The sequence below is a fragment of the Armigeres subalbatus genome, chromosome 3 (assembly GCF_024139115.2).
Source record: "Armigeres subalbatus isolate Guangzhou_Male chromosome 3, GZ_Asu_2, whole genome shotgun sequence".
Classification (NCBI taxonomy): Eukaryota; Metazoa; Arthropoda; class Insecta; order Diptera; family Culicidae; genus Armigeres; species Armigeres subalbatus.
Genome location: NC_085141.1, coordinates 244,922,470 through 244,943,112, shown reverse-complemented (window position 1 = coordinate 244,943,112; position 20,643 = coordinate 244,922,470). Strand labels below are relative to the sequence as shown.

General features: G+C 39.3%; 1 protein-coding gene across 6 annotated transcripts in view; it reads right to left on the bottom strand.

Annotated features, from left to right (window-relative positions):
* The window catches only part of LOC134222335 (sprouty-related, EVH1 domain-containing protein 1), a 125,644-nt gene that overhangs the window by 30,754 nt on the left and 74,247 nt on the right, over nucleotides 1–20,643 (bottom strand). For 4 of the 6 annotated variants that reach the window (XM_062701491.1, XM_062701490.1, XM_062701492.1 and 1 more), the window contains exons 2-5: nucleotides 18,319–18,496; nucleotides 18,088–18,256; nucleotides 226–296; nucleotides 63–126 (exon numbers count right to left, since the gene is read on the bottom strand). In XM_062701491.1, coding sequence (XP_062557475.1) covers nucleotides 63–126; nucleotides 226–296; nucleotides 18,088–18,256; nucleotides 18,319–18,496 — 482 coding nt within the window. Of the gene's footprint in view, nucleotides 1–62; nucleotides 127–225; nucleotides 297–18,087; nucleotides 18,257–18,318; nucleotides 18,497–18,587; nucleotides 18,607–20,643 lie in introns of those variants that run through there. The other 2 variants (XM_062701495.1, XM_062701493.1) reach the window with 2 other exon arrangements.

Genomic DNA, 20,643 nt, shown 5'->3' with positions numbered 1-20,643 from the left:
AGTAAAGAACTGCAGAACTCAGAAAACAGTACATTTGGTCACAAAATAATAAAAATACTTACGGTGACTTCCACTGCCTTCAGAATTTGATCGCGATTCAGAAGGTTCTACTGGTAGATCCAATGTCTGGAAAGAAACGGAAGTAACGCGAAAAGGATTTCTTTAGACACCTGTTCACGGCAAACTTCAAATTACTAATGACAACATCACAAAAGTTGAACTCACCATAAACACGTCGTCTTCGCCAACTTTATCGACATCGTGGTATTTGTTGTGCGTCGTATAATCATCCAGTCCTGTAAAAATAGGCCAACGAGAAAGAAAAAAACGCATTCGAAATGGTTAATAGGACTTTGCACTATCCCATAGCGTGAGCCATCAATTCCCAAAAAGCATATTAAAAAGTGAACAACATAAAGCGTACATAGGTGTACATCGTAACGCTACACATGACGGAAACAAACTACGAAAAATCGAAACATGATAGAAAGGACCAACTACAGCCGATACCACGTTGAGGGTGCATTCGTCGGTGGCGCGGACTGATCTTTGATTTCCCAAAAGTAAAAAGCATCATGCCACGCAAGTGGTCGGGTCGGACACATAACCACACACAGGAGCTATGTGCGGTCCCAGTAGAGAAGTAAAATTCTAAAGATAGGCATGGTTTTCCTTACAAATTGTAGAATATAACCTTGGAACTAAATAACCAGGATACGTCAACTCAACGCAAAAATAAATACGAAAAAAATCTATAAGCAAAAAAAACAGATAATGGAACATTGTGGCCCTTAATAATTTTTTTCTATCGACTTTGTTCGTTAGAGCTTCAACTGAAAATACTAAGCCATTGGAGGTTTCTGTACAACTATACAAAGCTTGCTTACATATTTGAAAATGCTTTTTGTCGGCTACGAAACTATTAATTAATGTATTGCCATTTTTGCTCAAAAAATGTGTATCTGTATCGGAATCTTCAAATTCATGTTTTCTCCAGTTGGAGAAACGGTTCGTAAAATTATCATGTTACGCTTCCAAATAGCAATTTATTTACAAGGGTCAGAAGAGGATAACGCGAAAATATTGACATAGCACAAATTTGCATAAAATAAATCAATTTGGATAAAAACTAGAACTAATGGACAGAAAGACTTCTAGTTAATCGATATTATTCGAAATTATATAATGATCTGGGAAAATTTCTGGTATATACAGGGCTGCTAGCGATGAATGCCGTTCAAAATAGTGACTTTAGTGACCAACGATGACGAAAAAGTGACCAAATAGTGACTTTCAATTGCAGAAAAAGTGACCAAATAGTTACTATCAAATGCAGAAAAATTGACCAAATAGTGACTTTTGCATGAAGTTTTAAACCGGGGATAGAGCTACAAGTTGCATTAGCATTGTTATGATATAATTTGTAGATTTTTTTTTCCAAGTTCGTTTATTTGGTAGGCTCAGGCGTGTATAACACTTTACGGAGCCATGGTTCTTTGCGATATATACAATCAATATCATTTATTTTTTCAGTTAGTAAGAGAGGGATAGAAGCCAGCGTACTCGTGGTGACTCGAGAAATAATTTGTAGATTGCGAACTAGTGTTTTATTTTTGAAATCCTTATCTAGAATGCTATCACAAATCAAGAAAAGGCAAAAACAACAAAAGCATGAATATTACTGCTAGTACTGACCACGCTTATCTTCACCGTAAGGAGGGAGAGGATGAAACCAAGAGACCAAGAGCAATGTGACCATAGTATCATATTGAGGCATCATATTAAGTAACACACCACGAGAAGGTTTCTACCCGGTTTCATGGGAACGGGTAGTGAATTACAAGTTGTTACACAAAATTGTGTTGATAATTACAACATTTGTTGTTTAATATGAGCTCGAAGTTTTCTGTATAACAGCAATATTAGTGATATAAAATGATCAAATTGATTCCTACACCGAAAAAATTCTTTATATTGAATATATTTGTCGCACACATAAATTTTTGCAATTTGGCGACCCAAATATATGCAATTTGTACCCACACATAGATTCAATAACTGCATATTAGAGACCACACATACATTTTATTTGATTATAGATTATATTTGTACTTCGCGTGGAGAGTGGTTATGTGTGCACTAATTAGAATCATGAATTAAATTAATAGATTTTTGCCAATAAAAATGTGTGGAATTTTTGTAGTGTAGACGGTGCACTATTTGTACTCGTAAGCTAATAAATCTTTGGTAGGACCTATTTTTTTGTTTGATGGGGTTTCGGTCACCCTAAAACTTTATATTTTCTGGTTTGTTGATTTTTATCGGTGATGAAAAATAAACAATTTCCGTTTTTTAATAACGTTCCGGTTTACTCCATTCAGCCTTCATCAAATATTGAAAAACGTACACTTGCCACCAGTGCGGTTTAATAAGTTAACACGGTTCTATTAGTGATTTTTTAGAACTTCTGAAGTGTTTGTGAGCGTCTTTAGGATGTTCCCAGATTTTTCGGGGGAGGTAGTAGGAGAGAACATTTTTAGCCAAAAACATATCATGCGACCGCTTATTCTCCATGATTTCTCACGAATAAACGTCTGAAGAGTTTGTAAAGTGCAAAAGACCTCATTGGCCACTGCCGGAGCCTTATGGAGTGCAACAAGGGAACTTGTAGGAGGCAATATTTCCGTTTTCAATCAAAACAGGTCATGCGATAGCGCATTCGTCACGGTTTCTGCCAAATTCTGGCAAACCTGTGGCGTTTTCGTAAGGGGCCAAAGACCACATTGGCCAATCCTCCCCGGGGTAACCTGTAGGAGGAAACAATTCTGTTTGCAGAACAAAACGTGTCATACGACAGCTCATGATTGCTCACGAATAAATTTCTAATAAGTCAGTAAAGTACGAAAGACCTCATTGGCCGCCCATAGAGCATTATGGAGTGCTACGGGAGGACCTGTAGGAGCGGGCATTTTCTTACGAATAAGCTTTTGGTGTTTTTGTAAAGGGCGAAAGACCTCATTAACTATCCCCGAAACCTTGCGGAGAGCCCCTGGTGAACTTATATCGGAAGGACATTCCCGTTTGCCAAGAATGTTATCGATCATTTAGTAATTCGCGTTCGATCATTTAGTAGTTTGTCAATAACTCATTCCAGAAGCTGAATTTCAAAATGAGTTGTATGGTGGACTTCTAGTGCGAAGGTTTTTCTGCAACTGTGTTTGTTGTTGGTTTGTTGTTTGAATTGCACTAGTAACGGAGTTACAACTATAGTTTCAGTAACTTAGACTAAATGATAACAAAATTCCATTCATTTAGTTTAAGTTACTGCAACTAGCGCTATAACTAGCGTTCAAAGAACATATTGCAGAAGTAAGTAAGGCTAAGAGGGAAACTGATAAGGGATTAAATTATGAGTTTAGGTCTAAGGTAGCTGAACATGTATATCAGGAAAATCATTCAATTACGACATCAAACATTAAAATTTTAAGAAATGTCTCTTCTCCGTGGAAACTTGATGTTGCTGAGAGCTTGGAAATCTACCGACAGGTACAAATGCGGTTGTTGAATAAAGATCAAGGAAATGGTAGCTCCTGGCTCTTCAAGTTTATACCTAAGCATTAAGCGCATCAAGCGAGTAGAAATAAGCACCGTAGTAAGATAAGTACCTAGATAAATTATTATACCTACGCATAGTATAAATAGTGTAAGCTGCGATCATTTTCTTCAAGTCGAGTCAAGTACAAGACACTGAAGACGGCCTTACTGTTGAGGTCGAAATACGTATCTGTCAGGATACAATTAAGTGGTGGAATTCAATGGGATTGTTCAAACTCGTCTTATGACAGGCTATAACTCCGTTATTAGTTGAATTCTGACAACGAACCATTAGGCAGAGTTGTAGAAAAACTAGAATTCCACCATACTACACATTTTGAAATTAAACTTCTGGCATGAGTTATTGACAAACTACTAAATGATCGAACGCAATGATCGATAACATCCTTGCCGTTTGCAGACTAAATATATGGTTAAAGGCCGAACGACATGGCCGAAATGGTCATTTGGCCTTGAAAGTTGGGCCGTTAGGCTCAAACGTCTATTTCGGCCAAACGGCTCTTTCGACCGAATGTCCTGTTCAGCCAAACGGCATTTTCGGTCAAATGACCGATTGGGGCCCCCCTTAGCCGTGCGGAATAATGCACGGCTACAAAGTAAGACCATGCAGAGGGTGGCTGGGTTCGATTCCCAGTGGAGGTCTAGACAATTTTCGGATTGGAAATTGTCTCGACTTCCCTGGGCATAAAAGTAGCATCGTGTTAGCCTCATGATATACGAATGCAGAGATGGTAACTTTGTTTAGAAACCTCGCAGTTAATTAATAACTGTGGAAGTGCTTAATGAACACTAAGCTACGAGGCGGTAATGTCCAAGTGGGGGATGTAATGTCAATGAAGAAGAAGAAGAAGAAGAAGAAGAACCGTTTCGGCCAAATGTCCATTCCAGCTAGATATACTAGAATAAGAGATCGGCGAAGACGCCATCTTGTTTCCAATCGAACCGTCAAAAGCGGTTCCAATTCGACTTGTTTACTTTTTGCTTCCATAAGAAGCAAGCAAAAAGTTCAAGTGCGGCCAGTATTATTTTCACGATTTCATGCATTTTTATACGTTGCCATTTCTACAGTTTTTCACTCATCCCGGAGGCGAGCCAGCCTCGGGCTGCAAGTCTCCAAAATAAAGACAAAAAAAAAAGTTTTTCACTCCGCCGGTCTCTGGTTATAGGATTGCTAATTCCAGCCTAATTTAATTCGGCTAGATTACTTTCGGACTAACGTGTTATCCGGCCAAGTGGCATTCGAACAAATAACTTTCGGCCAAAACGACGGGAAGGGCCGATGATCGAAAGTTGTTTTGCCGAACAACCCATCTGATCGAAAATTTAATTTGCCCGATAGTGTCATTTGCCCAGAATAGGTTCGTTTTTTTCTGGAATGGTCGTTTGACAGAAAGGGCCATTTGGCGACATTTTTGGTCATATAATCCGTTCAGCATATTATATTTTCGACCGTATGATCCGTTTGTCCAATTGGCCCTTTCTGTGAAACGACCAATTTGGCCAAACAATATTTCCGCCCAAATGACTTATTCTGCCAAACGACCTGCTTGAGCAAACGGCCGAGTTACCGGTTCCTTATTATGTCGCTTATAGCTAAATGGCATGTTCGATCCAACTGTTTTCGATGTTCAATTCGGCCAAATAGAATTCGACTAAACAACTCAGCCGAATATCTTTTTGTCGAATGTCTTTCAGTCAAAAGACCCTACCGCAATTTTAGTGAAAATGCCGACGGATTCCCCATGGAAGTTCCAAATAGTTTCCATTAGTAATACCAAACATTTTCATTTATATATTCCGAAGTTTTGTTACGAATTTAAAAGCGCTTTCCTTGCAAATTCCAAAGCATTTCTTGTGGCAAATTAAAAAAAAATCTGATGATTAGATTTGTCTGGCGAAATCTCGTTAATGTTTTAAAATTATCATCAGAAAAATATTTAAAAACCGTCAAGCTGATTCACGCCGCCGGCCAAAATAGCTTTCGCCGAGAAGCTAAAAACGCCACCGCCGATGATTTTTAGACCGACGCTCATTCTACTCATATGCAACTTTCGGAACAACACGAAGTTCCCCGAAAGAACCTGAAGAAGGACACATTTCCATGTTTCAGACCAAAACGTGTTATGTTATTTATAATGATATACCACAAATAATCTTCAGATGAGTCTGTAAAGTGCGAAAAATTGAATGATTTATTAGTAGTTTACTATTATTAAAAATAAAAAATAAACAAATTATATTTAAGTTTATTGCTATTTTAGAAAGTACAAGATTTGAAGTGACTTTGAGGTTAATTTATGTAAAAAAGGAAGAAAAATTGAAAATTAAAAGAAATGGTTCCTCCTCGTACCCATTAGATTGGGAAAGCGGTCAATGCGGTTTATTTTATTGTTATTCACAGACTCAGACTCATAATTAATTAAGCATGGAAAAGAACTGACGCATGACACATTTTGGTTTACAAACTGAAATATCCTCTCCTGGAGATATACTGCGTACTCTGTAGGATTCCGGATGTGACCAGTGAGGTCATTTACACTTCACGAAGACACCAGAAGTTTATTCGTGAAAAACCGTGAAGAATTCACTATCATATGATACTCTTTTGTCTGCAAGCGAGAATGTTCCCTCTTACAGGTCCTTACTGCCCAGCCAGTTATTTTTTTTACAGGGGTAGCTAGTGAGGACTTCCACCCTTTACAAAAACACCGGAACCATGTTTATGAGAAACAGTGAAACATAAGCTGTCGCATGACACTTTTTGGTCGGCAAACGGAAACGTCCACAGTAAGAGGTTCCCCTGGGACACCCTGTGAAGGAACTGGAATCGGAATTAAGGTCTATTATGTTTTACGAGTTAGAGACAAAAGGTCGAAAGACAAAAGGTCGAAAGGACAAAAGGTCGAAGGGACAAATGGTCGAAAAGGACAAAAAGTCGAAAGGACAAAAGGTCGAAAGGGCAAAACGTCGAACGGGTCAAAAGTCCGAAAAAAAACATATCAAAAAGAACAACAGTCGAAAGGGGAAAAATATTGAAATAGGCAAGAAACTGAAACGGAGAGAATCAATCTCGCACCAAAGTTGTCTTACACAGTTGGCAAAAACTCTATTTTTTATTTTACACAATTTTAAATAATAACCTAAATAAAATTCAATCAGTGAGTACAACAGTTGAATTATTCTCAAAGCAATCTAGAACAATCTAGATGGAGCACGCGCACATCAAATACACCGGCTCGTATTACACGTCAGAATGTCACTGCGTACACTCTATAAATAAATTTTATTTGATTGTTAAAAATAGGGAAAATAAAGGAGCAACAGTGTAGGCCACTCTGTCTCGCACAATACAAGTTTTATTAATTTTCTAAATCAACATTTTTTTTATTTGTAACAGAACTATCTAGTTTTTAAAAAGATTATTTCATAGTAATTACTCCTTCTTTGAAAATTGCTCATTCTTGAACTTTGATTGATGATATTAGTGTGTTAGTTTTGCTTGACGTTAAATGCATTTCACAAATTCTTTTGGAATGCACCTAACATTTTATCAACTTGTTCTTGTCCCTTTCAACATTTTGTCCTTTTCGGCCTTTTGTCGCTTTCGACCTTCTGTCCCTTTCCACCTTTTGTCCTTTTCGACTTTTTGTCCCATTCGACCTTTTGTGAATTTCGACCTTTTGTCCTTTCGACCTTCTGCCCTTTTCGACGTTTTGTCTTTTCGACCTTTTATCCTTTCGACCTTTAGTCTTTTCGACCTTCTGTCTTTCGGCCTTTTGTCCTTTCGACCTTTTGTCTTTCGACCTTTTGTCATAGATTCATGTTTTACAGCCCCATCAGATCTTTTTTTTCATAAGAACGAGTTGTCGCATGATTTGCTTTGCTTAGCTTAGCTTTATTGACTGTACCCATCGTAGTTGCTAGTTGTGATTGGCCGAGAAACAACAAATAATGCACAACTCACCAATTGAATAGTTTTCTCGTGACTAGAAAGCTATTCTAACTGTACACTAGGGTGGCTAAAATTAGTATGGGAAAAACTTTGTTCAATTTTTTTTTTTGATGGGCCGCCCTCTTATTCGGTTCTATTTGATGCCCTGATGCTCTGGACAAAATTTCAGCCAAATCGGTCAACGTTTGGGCGGTGCTAAACTCGTTGGAAGTTTATATGGAAAAATGTATGCAGAAACATCCAAAAACAGTAAATTTCAGCTGGACTACATAACTTACGATAAAGAACTATGATACTCATTCAGATCTTGGAGAATTTAATACAGAATGTTATGCAGAAAACCGCGAGAAGATTCGAGTTTGCCTGGCTAATTAGCTTAAGTTATTAGCATTTCTCTGCAGTGGGGTTTGAGCAAATTTCGTTTCTTTTACCTTTGAAAAGAAATAAATTCACCCCTACAACACTCCAGTAAAATGCTAATATCTTTGCGTAATAAACTCTAATCTTCTCGCGGTTTTCAGCATAACGTTCTGTATTTTATTTTACAAGAACTGAATGAGTATCATGGTTCTTGATCGTAAATTGTGCCGTCCAACTGCAAATCACTGTTTTAGGATGTTTCTGCATACATTTTTCCATATAAACTTCCAACGAGTTTAGCACCGCCCAAACGTTGACCGATTTGGCTGAAATTTTGTCCAGAGCATCAGGGCATCAAATAGAACCGAATAAGAGGGCGGCCCATCAAAAAATTTGAAAAAGTGTTTTTTGAGCCACCCTACTGTACACCCAGGTTTTTTTACACGGTTTTGTTTTGGTCGTTTAAGACCTTCAGCGTTAATAGACGAATCCAAGTAAAAATAAGAAGAAGACACACGACGGTGTTAACTTTGACAGATCCTACAGCACAGCATAGGGAGATCATTTCAAAATGCTTATAATAAATTCTAGACAAATTGTAATTAAAATCTGATTGATGTACGGTACGGAAAAAGTTCTGAATTACGTATCTGGAAGCTTATCTCAATTTTTTGAATATTTTCCAAAAATGTATCTATCATACAGTTCGGAACTTTTTCCGTTCCATACATCAATCAGATTTTAATTACATTTTGTCTAGAATTTATTATAAGCATTTTAAAATGATCTCCCTATGCTGTGATGTAGGATCTGTCAAAGTTAACACCGTCGTGTGTCTTCTTCTTATTTTTACTTGGATTCGTCTATACAGCAATCAGTTAACCCCACGAAAAAATTCACAAAAAATCAAAGAAAATTCAGGGGGTATTTAAAAAACTGTGAAAGTTCAGGTTCACTGAGAAATTAATGAAATCCAACCGTGTAAAAAACCTGGGTGTACATGCTTCGGAGTTTCTTTAATTCAAGATCAACAACGATGCCGACCACGTCCTCACAGTCAATTAGGATAAGGGGAGGAAAATTAGTTCGACACTCATTGCTACAAGAGACCGAGGAATCCTCTGCATCTCCACTGGAAAGGAATTTTACGTTATTTGGGAAGGAAATATATTGGAAATCGCCTTGGTAAGCGACTAATTATTTCATTTGAACTACGCCATATTCATGATGATACAAAAACGGAAAAGCAACGCGTGTCTTACGTATTTTCCCAAAGGCTGATTCGATATCTTAACTACTTCGCGACGACTAAAACACGCACTGCACAACGCTTGCTCGATAGCTACTCCGAAAAAAAACACGCACTGAACTGATTAACTTTATTACTGGCCGCACAATGCAGAACACAATATTTCGGCAGGTCGCGCGATCGTTTTGCTGTCCGAAACAAGAAAAAAACACGCACTGAAATGATTAACTTTATTACCGGCCGCGTAATGCAGAACACAATATTTTGGCAGATCGCGTGATCGTTCGTCGCATGATTTGCTTTGGCCTGCAAACAAAAAAATTCCCTCATATAGGTTTCCCCGTGGAACTCCGTCATGTTCCGGTTTTTTCGCGAGAAACCGTGAAGAATAAGCTGTAGCATGACACGTTTTGGTTTACACATGACAATGTACCCCCATACAGGTTCCACCAGGGCAATACATAATGCTCCAGAAGTGGCCTATGAGGTCTTTGGTACCGTTCCTACAGGTCCTCCCGTAGCACTCCATGAGGTTCTATGGACGGGCAATGAAGTCTTTCTTACTTTACTGACTTATTATTTAGTTTGTTCGTGGACGATCATAAAGAATGAGCAGTCTCATGATACGTTTTGATCTGAAAACAGATGCAGGTTCCACGGGGAATCCCGTGTTGTTCCGGGAGTACCAAATGTGGTCTTGCCCCTTACGAAGACGTCACAGGTTTATTAGCCAAAAAGCCGTAAAAATACATTGAAATTTACGCTAAAAATCATGCACATAAATGGAACGCCATTATTAGCGTAATTCCACATGGGGTATAGCCTAAATGTATACATTATTTGACGTAATTAGTCGATATTGCATACAAGTTGTAAGCAATCTTGTTAGGAAAATGACCATTTCAGCGTAAAATAGTGTAAATTGCCGCATGTCAAGTTTTACGCGCTGTTTATTTTTCATTATTTTTTTCTGTATGGAGAAAGCGCTATCGCTAGACCTGTTTTGGTCGAAAACGAAAATATTGCCTTCTACAGGTCTCCTTGGGGCACTACGCAAGGTTTCGGGAGTGGCCAATGAGGCCTTTAGACACATTCCAGCGTAACGCGACACCATGAGGAGTCAACTTTCAGTGAGAAATTAGGTCCGCATTCGAAAATTAACTTCGGGGACATATGATTAAACAGGTTTAAAATTATCCTCACCAAATTTCTTTTCTGATGGTATATTAATTTTAAGATTTTTCGCTTTCAATATGATTAATATAACGCGCTGCATTTCGTAACGCGACACCATCGCTGAAATGCACTTTTTTGCAATTGGCAATGCAAGTGCGTTTTTTAGCTCTGGTATAAGGTTTGGAATCTCGGTTTATTCCAAGCATTTCTCGTATACATTAATAGAAATGAGGATGTGAATTCAAATTACGGATAAAAACGGATATTATATGAAAAATTTCTGGATTGATTTAAAACCCGCCGCGTTACGCTGATCAACAAACAGTGTTCTGCAAATGGTGTCGCGTTACGCGAACGTGTTTATCGTTGATGGAGTACATAATTTCAGCCGATCTCGATGCGGCATGTTGCATTTGACGTGGAATATTATCACATTATCTATCGTTGAATTTAGTTCGGGTTAGTTGTCGCGATCTGGAGTTTCGGCTATTAAGGTTTTAGGCAGAGTCTATTATATATAGAGTTACGCAAAGAGTGAAGCCAAATCTACCTATTGAACTGTCAAACCGTCTACCTATCGAGCAAAGTAAACAAATGATTGTTGGTAAGGCGGAAGTATTGTTATCGCCTGATGATTATTATGGCGAATTAAAACTCATGAATTGAAATGTATTAGATTTGTTCTAGAAACAGCTTCAAAAAACTTCAATACACCCCCCAATAAAGTTGCAACAAGAAACTCACGTGTTTGCACTCTGTAGGTGACTTTGGTTATCGAATTAAAAAGCTTTAGAAGTGATCACTCCCATGAAGTCACTTGAAGGGTTGAACAAAAATGAAAGTTTTCAACATAATAACAAGAGCATCATTCAGAATAAGGGTAAGAAGATCCTCTTTGCGCAACTCTATATAATAGACTCTGGTTTTAGGGACTAATTGGCCCGAATTCGGTACTGAACCAAAACCATCCACGTCACAAGTGTTCAAAACGAAATCAATGCTAATGGGTTCACTGATTTTCAAATAAGTCACACCCAGGTATGATCAGGATCGGTTTTTCAATACGCGGTCAGATGATCGATCCCCCTAGAAGTGAGTCGTATTTTTACATTGAAAAGTTCTATGTTGATTTTTTCTGCGTTAACCATTTTGAAAGGTGATGATAACTCAAGCAAATCAGAAATGTTGAAGATGCACCTTTCTGTCGTTTTTTACTCTACGTTTCTACTGGAGCGTGGTTTGTTTTCAACTTTTTATTTATACCCTTTCAAAGACATTGGTGTATGTTTCATGCCTCAACAAATGTTTATTACAAGAGAGTGCACTACTTGCGTGCATTTTAAATCTTTACGCTCTAGAGTCAATACTTTAAGTAAAATGAGTATTGCCGATACCTCCCATTTAAATTACACGGTCTGTCACGTGAGAAGTGTCAGATTCGACAATTCTCGAGTCATTCAAGACGCATAATTGGCACATTTTGTTGTATATTCAAGTTCAAAGTGAAATTCATTCGAATGTCTAATATAATATGTCTTTATTAAGGACATTCCTCAAGGAATCCAAAATTAAATGCACTCGCGTTTACAAAGGCACCCCAGTCAACAATAAAGCAACGCACAACTGCCATGTCCGTGAAATGGTAGAAGGAAACCGTTTTCAGGAGCAAATTGTTCGTTACGTATACTCTTATGAGTACCTGATGATGTTGAGTGCGAAGATGTGCGAGAGATGTTTAAAAAAGCCTTACAATCTATTCAAACAAAAAATAATTGAGCCCTAGTTTTACGGGAGTTATTTATGGACGACCCCTATGAGTTCTACGAAACAACCAAATTTGCCATTTTAATTTTTCGTAACATTTCTTATATGGGAACTCATTTTTTTAGTATGAACAGTTACCAAATGACACACCCCGTTCCACCCCCTATTTTGTTACGCTATTCATGTACAAACCCTAACATACAAAATAGAATTTTTTTTTTTCATTTTATGATCACTTGTGATACTGTATACATAAACCGAAAGCCGTATATCCCTCATTCCAGAAGCACACTGAATTCGCGTAACGCGACACCATATTTTTGTACCTAGTGTAACTACATAAATAATGATCCGATTTTGGATCTTAATATATGAAAAGAAAGCTTTTGACGAGTACTAAGAGAATCCAAAATATTTTTTCCAATGTGTGTACTTTTTGTATAGTACCAATAATACGACTATTTTCGTAACGCGACACCATTTCAATGTCACTGTTTTAAAAATATAAATATTTCATGAAAACAAAAATGTTCGCAACAATACAATTGGTACAAAAATATGTCATTATCAGCTCTACTTTATCATGTATTTATTAACAAATTTGAACCCAAATAGGTCCGATGAAGCACATTTGTAAAAAAATGATTACGAAGTCTTTTTCTCATGCTAAAAGTCTACTACTTTGATTTGCTGTTAAACTATGTTCCTAAACCAATGTTCAGTGGAAAAATGTTTTTTCTTATAATTCAATATATATGTTTTCGTGTCCTATTGATACTGGACCCTAATTTTCAGTTCGAAATGTTGGTCCTTTGGCGTAGAAGTGCGTGGAATGTGTCTTTATGTATTCGTGAGAAATCATTGAGAATGAGCTGTTCCCCGGGAAAATCTGGGAACATCCTAAAGAAGCTCACAAGTGTACACAGATAGAAAAATCCACTGAAATTTACGCCAAATATTATGCACATAAATGGAACGTCATTATTAGCGTGATTCCACAACGGAAGTAGCCTAAATGTATACAATATTTGACGTGAATCGTCTGTATTGCATGCAAGTTGTAAGCAATCTTGTTAGGAAGAGGGCCATTTCAGCGAAGAATAGCGTAAATTTCCGCATGGCAAGTTTTACGCGCTGTTTACTTTTCATTATTTTTTTCTGTGTAGCTTTGCTATAAGGCAGCGGTTCTCAGCCTTTTTCTTGAGAGGTATCCCTTCGATTTTTTGCATTGAGGTACCCCCTCCTGAAAGTAGGCTTCCAATCCTCTTGAAAAAATAATTCCGAGCCCTTTGAAGGAAAGCTCCTTTCAGCTTCACAGATAGAAAAATCAACTGAAACTTACGTCAAAAATCATGCACATAAATGGAACATCATTATTGGCGTAATTCCACACGGGATACAGCCTAAATGTATACAATTTTTGACGTGAATCGTCAATATTGCACACAAGTTGCAAGCAATCTTGTTAGGAAGAGGACCATTTCAGCGAAGAATAGCGTAAATTTCCGCATGTCAAGTTTTACGCGCTGTTAATTTTTCATTATTTTTTCTGTGTTTTGAATCCCTTTAAAGTAGGTTTCCGCACCTGATTAAATGCTTCTAAGCCTCTTGTAGATAGGCTTCCGAGCCTCTTGAACGCGGTTTTCGAGCCACCTAAAAGGAGGTTTCCTTGAGAGATCGTAGTAAGCAAAGCTAGAGGAAGGAGGCATTTATTTCCCTGTCTCAAAATCAAGAAAAATTCCAAAGGCTGTACCGCTGAAAAAGGATTTCGGCCAACATTTTATTCGAGCTAGTGCAGCACATAAAATATGAAGTAGTCATTGAATCCAGAAAGACGTGCCATCAAGTTCCTGTTTCAAAAAGTTCGCGGTCCACTACTGCTGCTAATTAGTATTACCGTTCAAATCTTTTGGTATTTCATCAAAAACTGAAGCTTCAAATGCAGTCTTCCCGATGTAAAGTTCCTCGTCGTCTGACTTCGCTGATATTTCCCAAGCAGGATCCTTTCTAACTTCCTCTACATTCCTCGCATATTTTATTAATGATTTACTTACTACAATCGCTTTTGTACCTTCTCTAGCCACAAATCTGAAGCGCTCCGGCAAAAAAGTTGGATCCGTTTTGGAACGTTTCTGACGAGTGATCAATACCACACCACCTTGGCGATATTGATGTTGGGCACCTTTGCACTCCGCGACAAGTCCACACACGTTTACTGGAATGTTTAGTAACAGCGTCTTCTTCCCGTACCTCTTCGATCAAAATTTTTATTCGTTTTTGAGCGCACTACAGTCACAAGAACGAAACGATGAGCTTCAAACTCACAATCAAATGTGGGTGTTGCAGCAAGCCGTGAATGGAAAACAAGTGTGTTGTGGCGATTTTCAACATATTCCTGAAGTCCGTGACCCCAGTTTCTAGCATATGTTCTAGAAGCTGATATTGCCTTTATGATGCCTTTCGACTGCTTCTGAACGGACATTTGGTGAGCCAATTCCAATATATATTATTATTTACATTAAGAACCTTATGAAAATTACATTAAAAAATAACCATCAGGGCACCCGATTAAAGCGATTTGGATAGGAAGAGTGGATTTGCCAACTTCCTATTATAACATTTCGTGGATAGAGGGCGGGCTCTTCACCCCATCTATTGGGTCAATCTGGAAAACGAGGGCTAGATTATATTATTGTATGAACGAACTTTCTTCTGGAAGGAGATTCTCTATTCATCCCGTGGATTCGCATAAGTGTCTCTACTTATGGAACCACCTCCAATTTTTGGCCCTTCATACAGGAGTATGAAGCCGTCGGAACAAGTTCTGCTATACTCTGATTTACGAGGTGAACACGCTCCCCGGCATCGCTGAGTTGGCTTCCTACGAAGCGCTCAGGCACACTCTGCGCTTATGAAGTGGGAACCTATAAGAGAAAGGATAATCGTTGCCATAGTTAGAACACTGGTCCGAAACCTTACTATAATCCAATGTTATGCGCCAACCGGTGCTGCCGATCTGCAAGACAAAGAAAACTTCTACAGTCAACTCAATGCCGTCGTAGATAGTATTTCGAAGGGTGATATCAAGATCTGTTTGGGCGACTTCATTGCGAAGATCTGATCCGACAACTCGAACCATGAGCGCATTATGGGACGCCATGGTCTCGGAGAAATGAGCTAAAAAGGAGAGCTGTTCACAGAATTCTGTGGTAATAATGACATGGTGATCGGGGGATCGATCTTCCCTCATCGACCGGTTCACAAGGTCACCTATGACGGCTTTACAGAAAATCAAATCGACCACATCTGCATCAGCCGAAAATGGAAACGGAGCCTTCTTGATGTACGGAATAAACGTAGTGCCGATATCGCGTCTGATCATCACCTCCTCATCGACGAGAATTCGTCGGCAGGAGGAGAGAGTTGGACGACGATTCAACACACGCCGACTGGAAGATGCCACGGTGAAACGATCCTTCGTTGAAGAACTGGGGACGCGTGCTGCAGATGCACAAATCGTTGGATTTGAACACGGTGACTCCTTCCAGTTGAGAATGTTGAAAGCTTCCAATATCTTGGTAGCCAAATGGCGTCAGACGGCGGTACCAAGATCGACATAGGCGCAAGGATCAAGAAAGCAAGGGCTGCCTTTGCGAGTTTAGGAAATATCTGGAAAAACAGGCAGATCAGTGAACGCACCAAAATACGAATTTTCATCTCTAACGTGAAATATATGCTGTTATACGCTAGCGACACATGGTGTGTATCAGTGGAAAACACTCAACAACTGCAGGTGTTAATCAACAGATGCCTGTGGTATCATAATTGGATCACAAAAAAGGAGCTCCATCGTCGTTGTCACCAGAGGCTGATCGCAACAGAATTTCGGGATCGAAAGTGGAGCTAGGTCGGCCACACTCTACGTAGGGGCGGAAACAAAATCTGTAACAAAGCATTAGACTGGAACCCAGCGGGACATCGCAGCAAAGGCTCTTGGCGGCGAAGCCTCAATAAAGAAATAAAAGAAGTTGACCGAAATCTAACCAACTTTCAAGTCGGCCCTTTGCACCTTTGCGTAAGTAAGTAAGTATTCATTAAAATCTAAATAATACGCAGGTAGGTTTCTAAAGGAATTCGCGGGAAAATTTCGTAATAGCTCCTATGGAATTTCTGGACTCTAGAGAAATTTTCGGAGGGAATTTAGAGGAAATGCTTCAGGAACTTCCGAAAGAATTCTTGTAGGAATCTCCGGAAGGATTATCTGATGATGCACTCTTTGAGGAGCTCCGAAAGGAATTCCTAAAAAAAACTTCCGAAAAAAATATTGAAGAAACTTCCTGAGGAATTCCTGAAAGAAATATGATAGAACTTTTGAAGAAATTCCGGAAAGAATTCTTCAAGGGCCTATCCGAAAGAATTCTTGGAGAAGCTTCACGAAGAAATTCCGGCGGAAATCCTGAAGCATCTTCTAAAGGATATACTCTGATTTGATGACGAAACGAGCTTTTTTTCGATCATTTCGAATTCTAACAGTTACCTGCTAGAACTAGTCAAATTGTATGTATGGGATAGAAGATGGAAACGGTATGAAAGCCCATTCCCAGTTCTATCGATTACTAGAACATTAAAAACATATGAAATGATACAAAATGAGGAACAGAACGGACCTGGGATTGAACCCACGACCTCCTGCGTATGAGGCAGAAGTGATACAAAAGCCCGTTAAATAGAGGTTGTAAGAGCTTTTTGAAACAGAAAAAGCTAGTGACCAATTTCAACATCTCATCATTTGATTTTTATTACTGATGGGTTGACGGGATGTTGATCTCAGTTATCTGCTCAATCAATAAAGTAGGGGAAGGTGGTCGGTTGTTGGCACCCCGTCGTAACTTTTGACAGAAAACATATGTGGTCATTCTGACATTTTCCATACGTGCCACAACTGGTGCATGCGTTCCTATTATGGATTAATCAATTTTGATGATTTTAACCAATTTTATTGTGGTTTTCACAGCTGTTCTAAGGAGCAGGAAATAAAACCTTTCGCTTGATATATAAAGTCCACCCTCATGCCTTTTACTTATTTTTAAAAAAATAGTTGTTCTTATGTATGGCGACAATTAGTACACCCACCCTACCCAAAAACCACCATTGTCGAACATAAAAAGCTGGACTGTTACGATTATGGGTATTAAAATTTTAAATAAAATTTTACTAGTTAGTACTAGTTGCACATGTTTCTCCAAAATGTTGTAAATAACAATCTCACGCAGACATTCAACGATCATTACGTAGTGAGGCAACATATAAAAATCCCAGGAAAAAGCAACAAAAATCATTTATCGATAACAAAAATAAACGGAAGTCCAACTTACCATATTCAGGGGGTCAGAAGTGGCCGTCGATAGGAGAGTGGATTTTTGATTTGATGTTTAGTTGTATTAATGTTTTGGTATATTATTCGATTCCGCACAGTGCGACAGTGCGCGTTTGTTATTTTGTTTTACAATATTTTTTTTGGTTTTGTTCGGGCAATCAGAAGCGGTGTCAAATAAAAGAGAAAAAAGAAAGAAAAACACAAACAGTAGCTAATCGCATATCTAACAGGAGCAATGTTTTGTAAGAGCGTATTGAAAGAAAGCGCAAAAGTAGTTTGCTTTCTATGGTCCATTTGACGAGACGTACAAATTGTGGGTCATTCTATAAAAGTTTCGCTTTGAAGACACTTGATACAGGGTTGATACAACGAAAATAGCAATTCAATTTCCTCCTCACATTTCGTGAAATGAACCGGAATAATCAAGATAAATTGGCTAGCCCCACTAACTGGGTTCGATTTAAGTACCTAGATTCCCAGAAGTGACATGTTTTTTTAAACAAGCGATTCAATCTAGTTTCGCATCTTCAGGATATCGAGGTTCTTCAGATCTACAATAGTTATCAATCGTTGCAGACGCGGTATGCTACTCACCATCAATAAGATCATCGTAGGCACGGATGATTCCTTTGTCGAAAGCTCTCGCGTCGGCCGCAGTCTGGAAGGTGAGTCCATTCCGCTGCTTGCCCGCGCGCCAGTGATGAAACGTAGGCATCACTTTGAAGTACTGCAAATCTCTATTAATAACACAACTTAGTATAACCTAAAACAAAAGCAGTGGGAGCTTATAGTGAATATATGGAACATAGATTTTTTTGAGCTTACTGTTTGGTCTGATATTCTTTGTCCGTATATGATGTATTCGTGACCGCCACCGTCCGGTGGCAGTCGTGCACGTTTGCGTATCGAGACATTTGCCAGACCACCGCCTTGCAGTGGTAACCAACCTTCAGTACTTTCATCTCTGGCCATAACTTGTGCGCGTACTCTAACTAAGAAATCACTGCAACGAAAGATTGACAAATTAGTACGGGAATTGCTAACATGAGAAACACAAGTTTGGATATGAAAGCGCTCAGTTAAAATGCAGTTACTTTATTGTATTATAGTATGTAAGAGTTTAGTTCCAGCAATAACACTTGGAACTCAAATTCGCTTTACACGTGTCCCCATTTTGATAACAAGAGCAACGTCTGATATGTGTGACGATGTCGACAAAACTATAGGTTTGATGAAGAGTGCAGACAGATTCCACTGGAGAAAGAAGCAGCGCAGACGGTCACGCTGCAGCAAGAGACCCGGCAGAACATGAAACGCTATAGACCCAGCTATTTTAGGAGAAAAAACGCCGCATGGAAGGAGCGAAGTGCGAGGAGATGGATGTGGAACAGCTGTACCGTGCTCAAGAAACACGCAAGTTCTATCAGAAGCTCAATGCATCCCGCAAAGGCTTCGTGTCGCGAGCCGAGGTGTGCAGGGATAGGAATAGAAGCATCTTAACGGACGAACGTATGGCGATCGAAAGGTGGAAACATCACTCCAAGGAGCACTTAAATGGCTGAGAGTACAGGGTCAAGACAGTGAAGGAGACGACTACGTCAATGCAGCGGACGATAGAAACCAGCCATTCCCCACCTTAAGCGAAGTCAAGGGTGCCATACGACAGCTAAAACAACAAAGCAGTTGGTAAGGATGGTATCGGAGTTGAACTCATCAAGATGGGCCCCGAAAAGCTGATCACTTATCTGCACAGGCTGATACTCAGTATCTGGAAACAGAACAGCTATCGGGGGAATGGAATTATTATAAAAAAATCTTACAATTCTGTATTATTTCAATACAATATCTGTATAACATCTGCTAACATATTTTGTAATGCAGAATTTGTATATGCCCAGATTTTGAAAAGAATTGATTATATTTATTTATTACCAGACTAAGGCCGGAGTGGCCTGTGCAATACCTGGCCTTCTTGTTCCCGTCAGATCGTTGTCGAGAACCATTTTTACCGGATTACTGTCCGACATTCTGGCTACGTGCCCGGCCCACCGCAGTCTTCCGATTTTCGAGGTGTGACGATGATGGATGTCCCAACAGCTGATGCAATTCGTGGTTCATTCGCCTCCTCCACGTACCGTCCATCAACTGCACCCCACCTTAGATGGTACGCAGCACTTTCCTTTCGAAAACTCCCAGTGTGCGTTGGTCCTCCACGAGCATCGTCCAGGTCTCGTGTCCGTAGAGGACTACCGGTCTAATAAGGGTTTTGTAGATAGTCAGTTTGGAACAGTGGCGAAATCTATTCGATCGCAACGTTTTGCAGAGTCCAAAGTACGTACGATTTCCAGCCATGATGCGTCTCCGAATTTATCTGCTGGTATCGTTATCGGAGGTCACCAGTGAGCCCAATTACACGAATTCTTCAACCACCTCGATTTTGTCACCACACCAATACAAACTCGTAGTGGTGGCTTACTTTGTCCTCTCTTGAGCCTCTTCCTATCATGTACTTCGTCTTCGACGTGTTGATGACTAGTCCAATCCGTTTAGTTTCGCTTTTCAATCTGATGGGCTTCCTCCATCCTCTCAAAGTTACGTGCTATAATATCTATGTCGTCGGCGAAACCAAATAACGGGACGGACTTCGTGAAAATCGTACCAGTCGTGAAAGACCATCACACTCTGCGCGTTTCGAAGGGACTCGAGAATGCCCCTGAAACTCGAACTACGCACATCACCCGATCCATCATCCCTTGATCAATTGTATCAGTTTATCCTGAAAACCGTTTTCGTACATTAGCTGCCATAGCTGATCCCGATCGATTGTATCATATGTCGCTTTGAAGTCAATAAATAGATGATGTGTGGGCACGTTGTACTCGCAGCATTTCTGCAATACCTGACGTACGGCAAACACCTGATCTGTGATAGAGCGTTCACCCATAAATCCCGCCTGGTACTGCCCCACAGACTCTCCTGCAATTGGTGATAATCCGTGGCATAAAATGTGGGAGAGTACCTTGTAGGCGGCGTTCAGCAATGTGATGTGAATCACATTGCTAAATCTTTGCTTTGAAAATTTGATAAATTAGAAAACTAATGGAAACGTATTTTGAACAATAACATCGCATTAGATCTTGATGATTAATA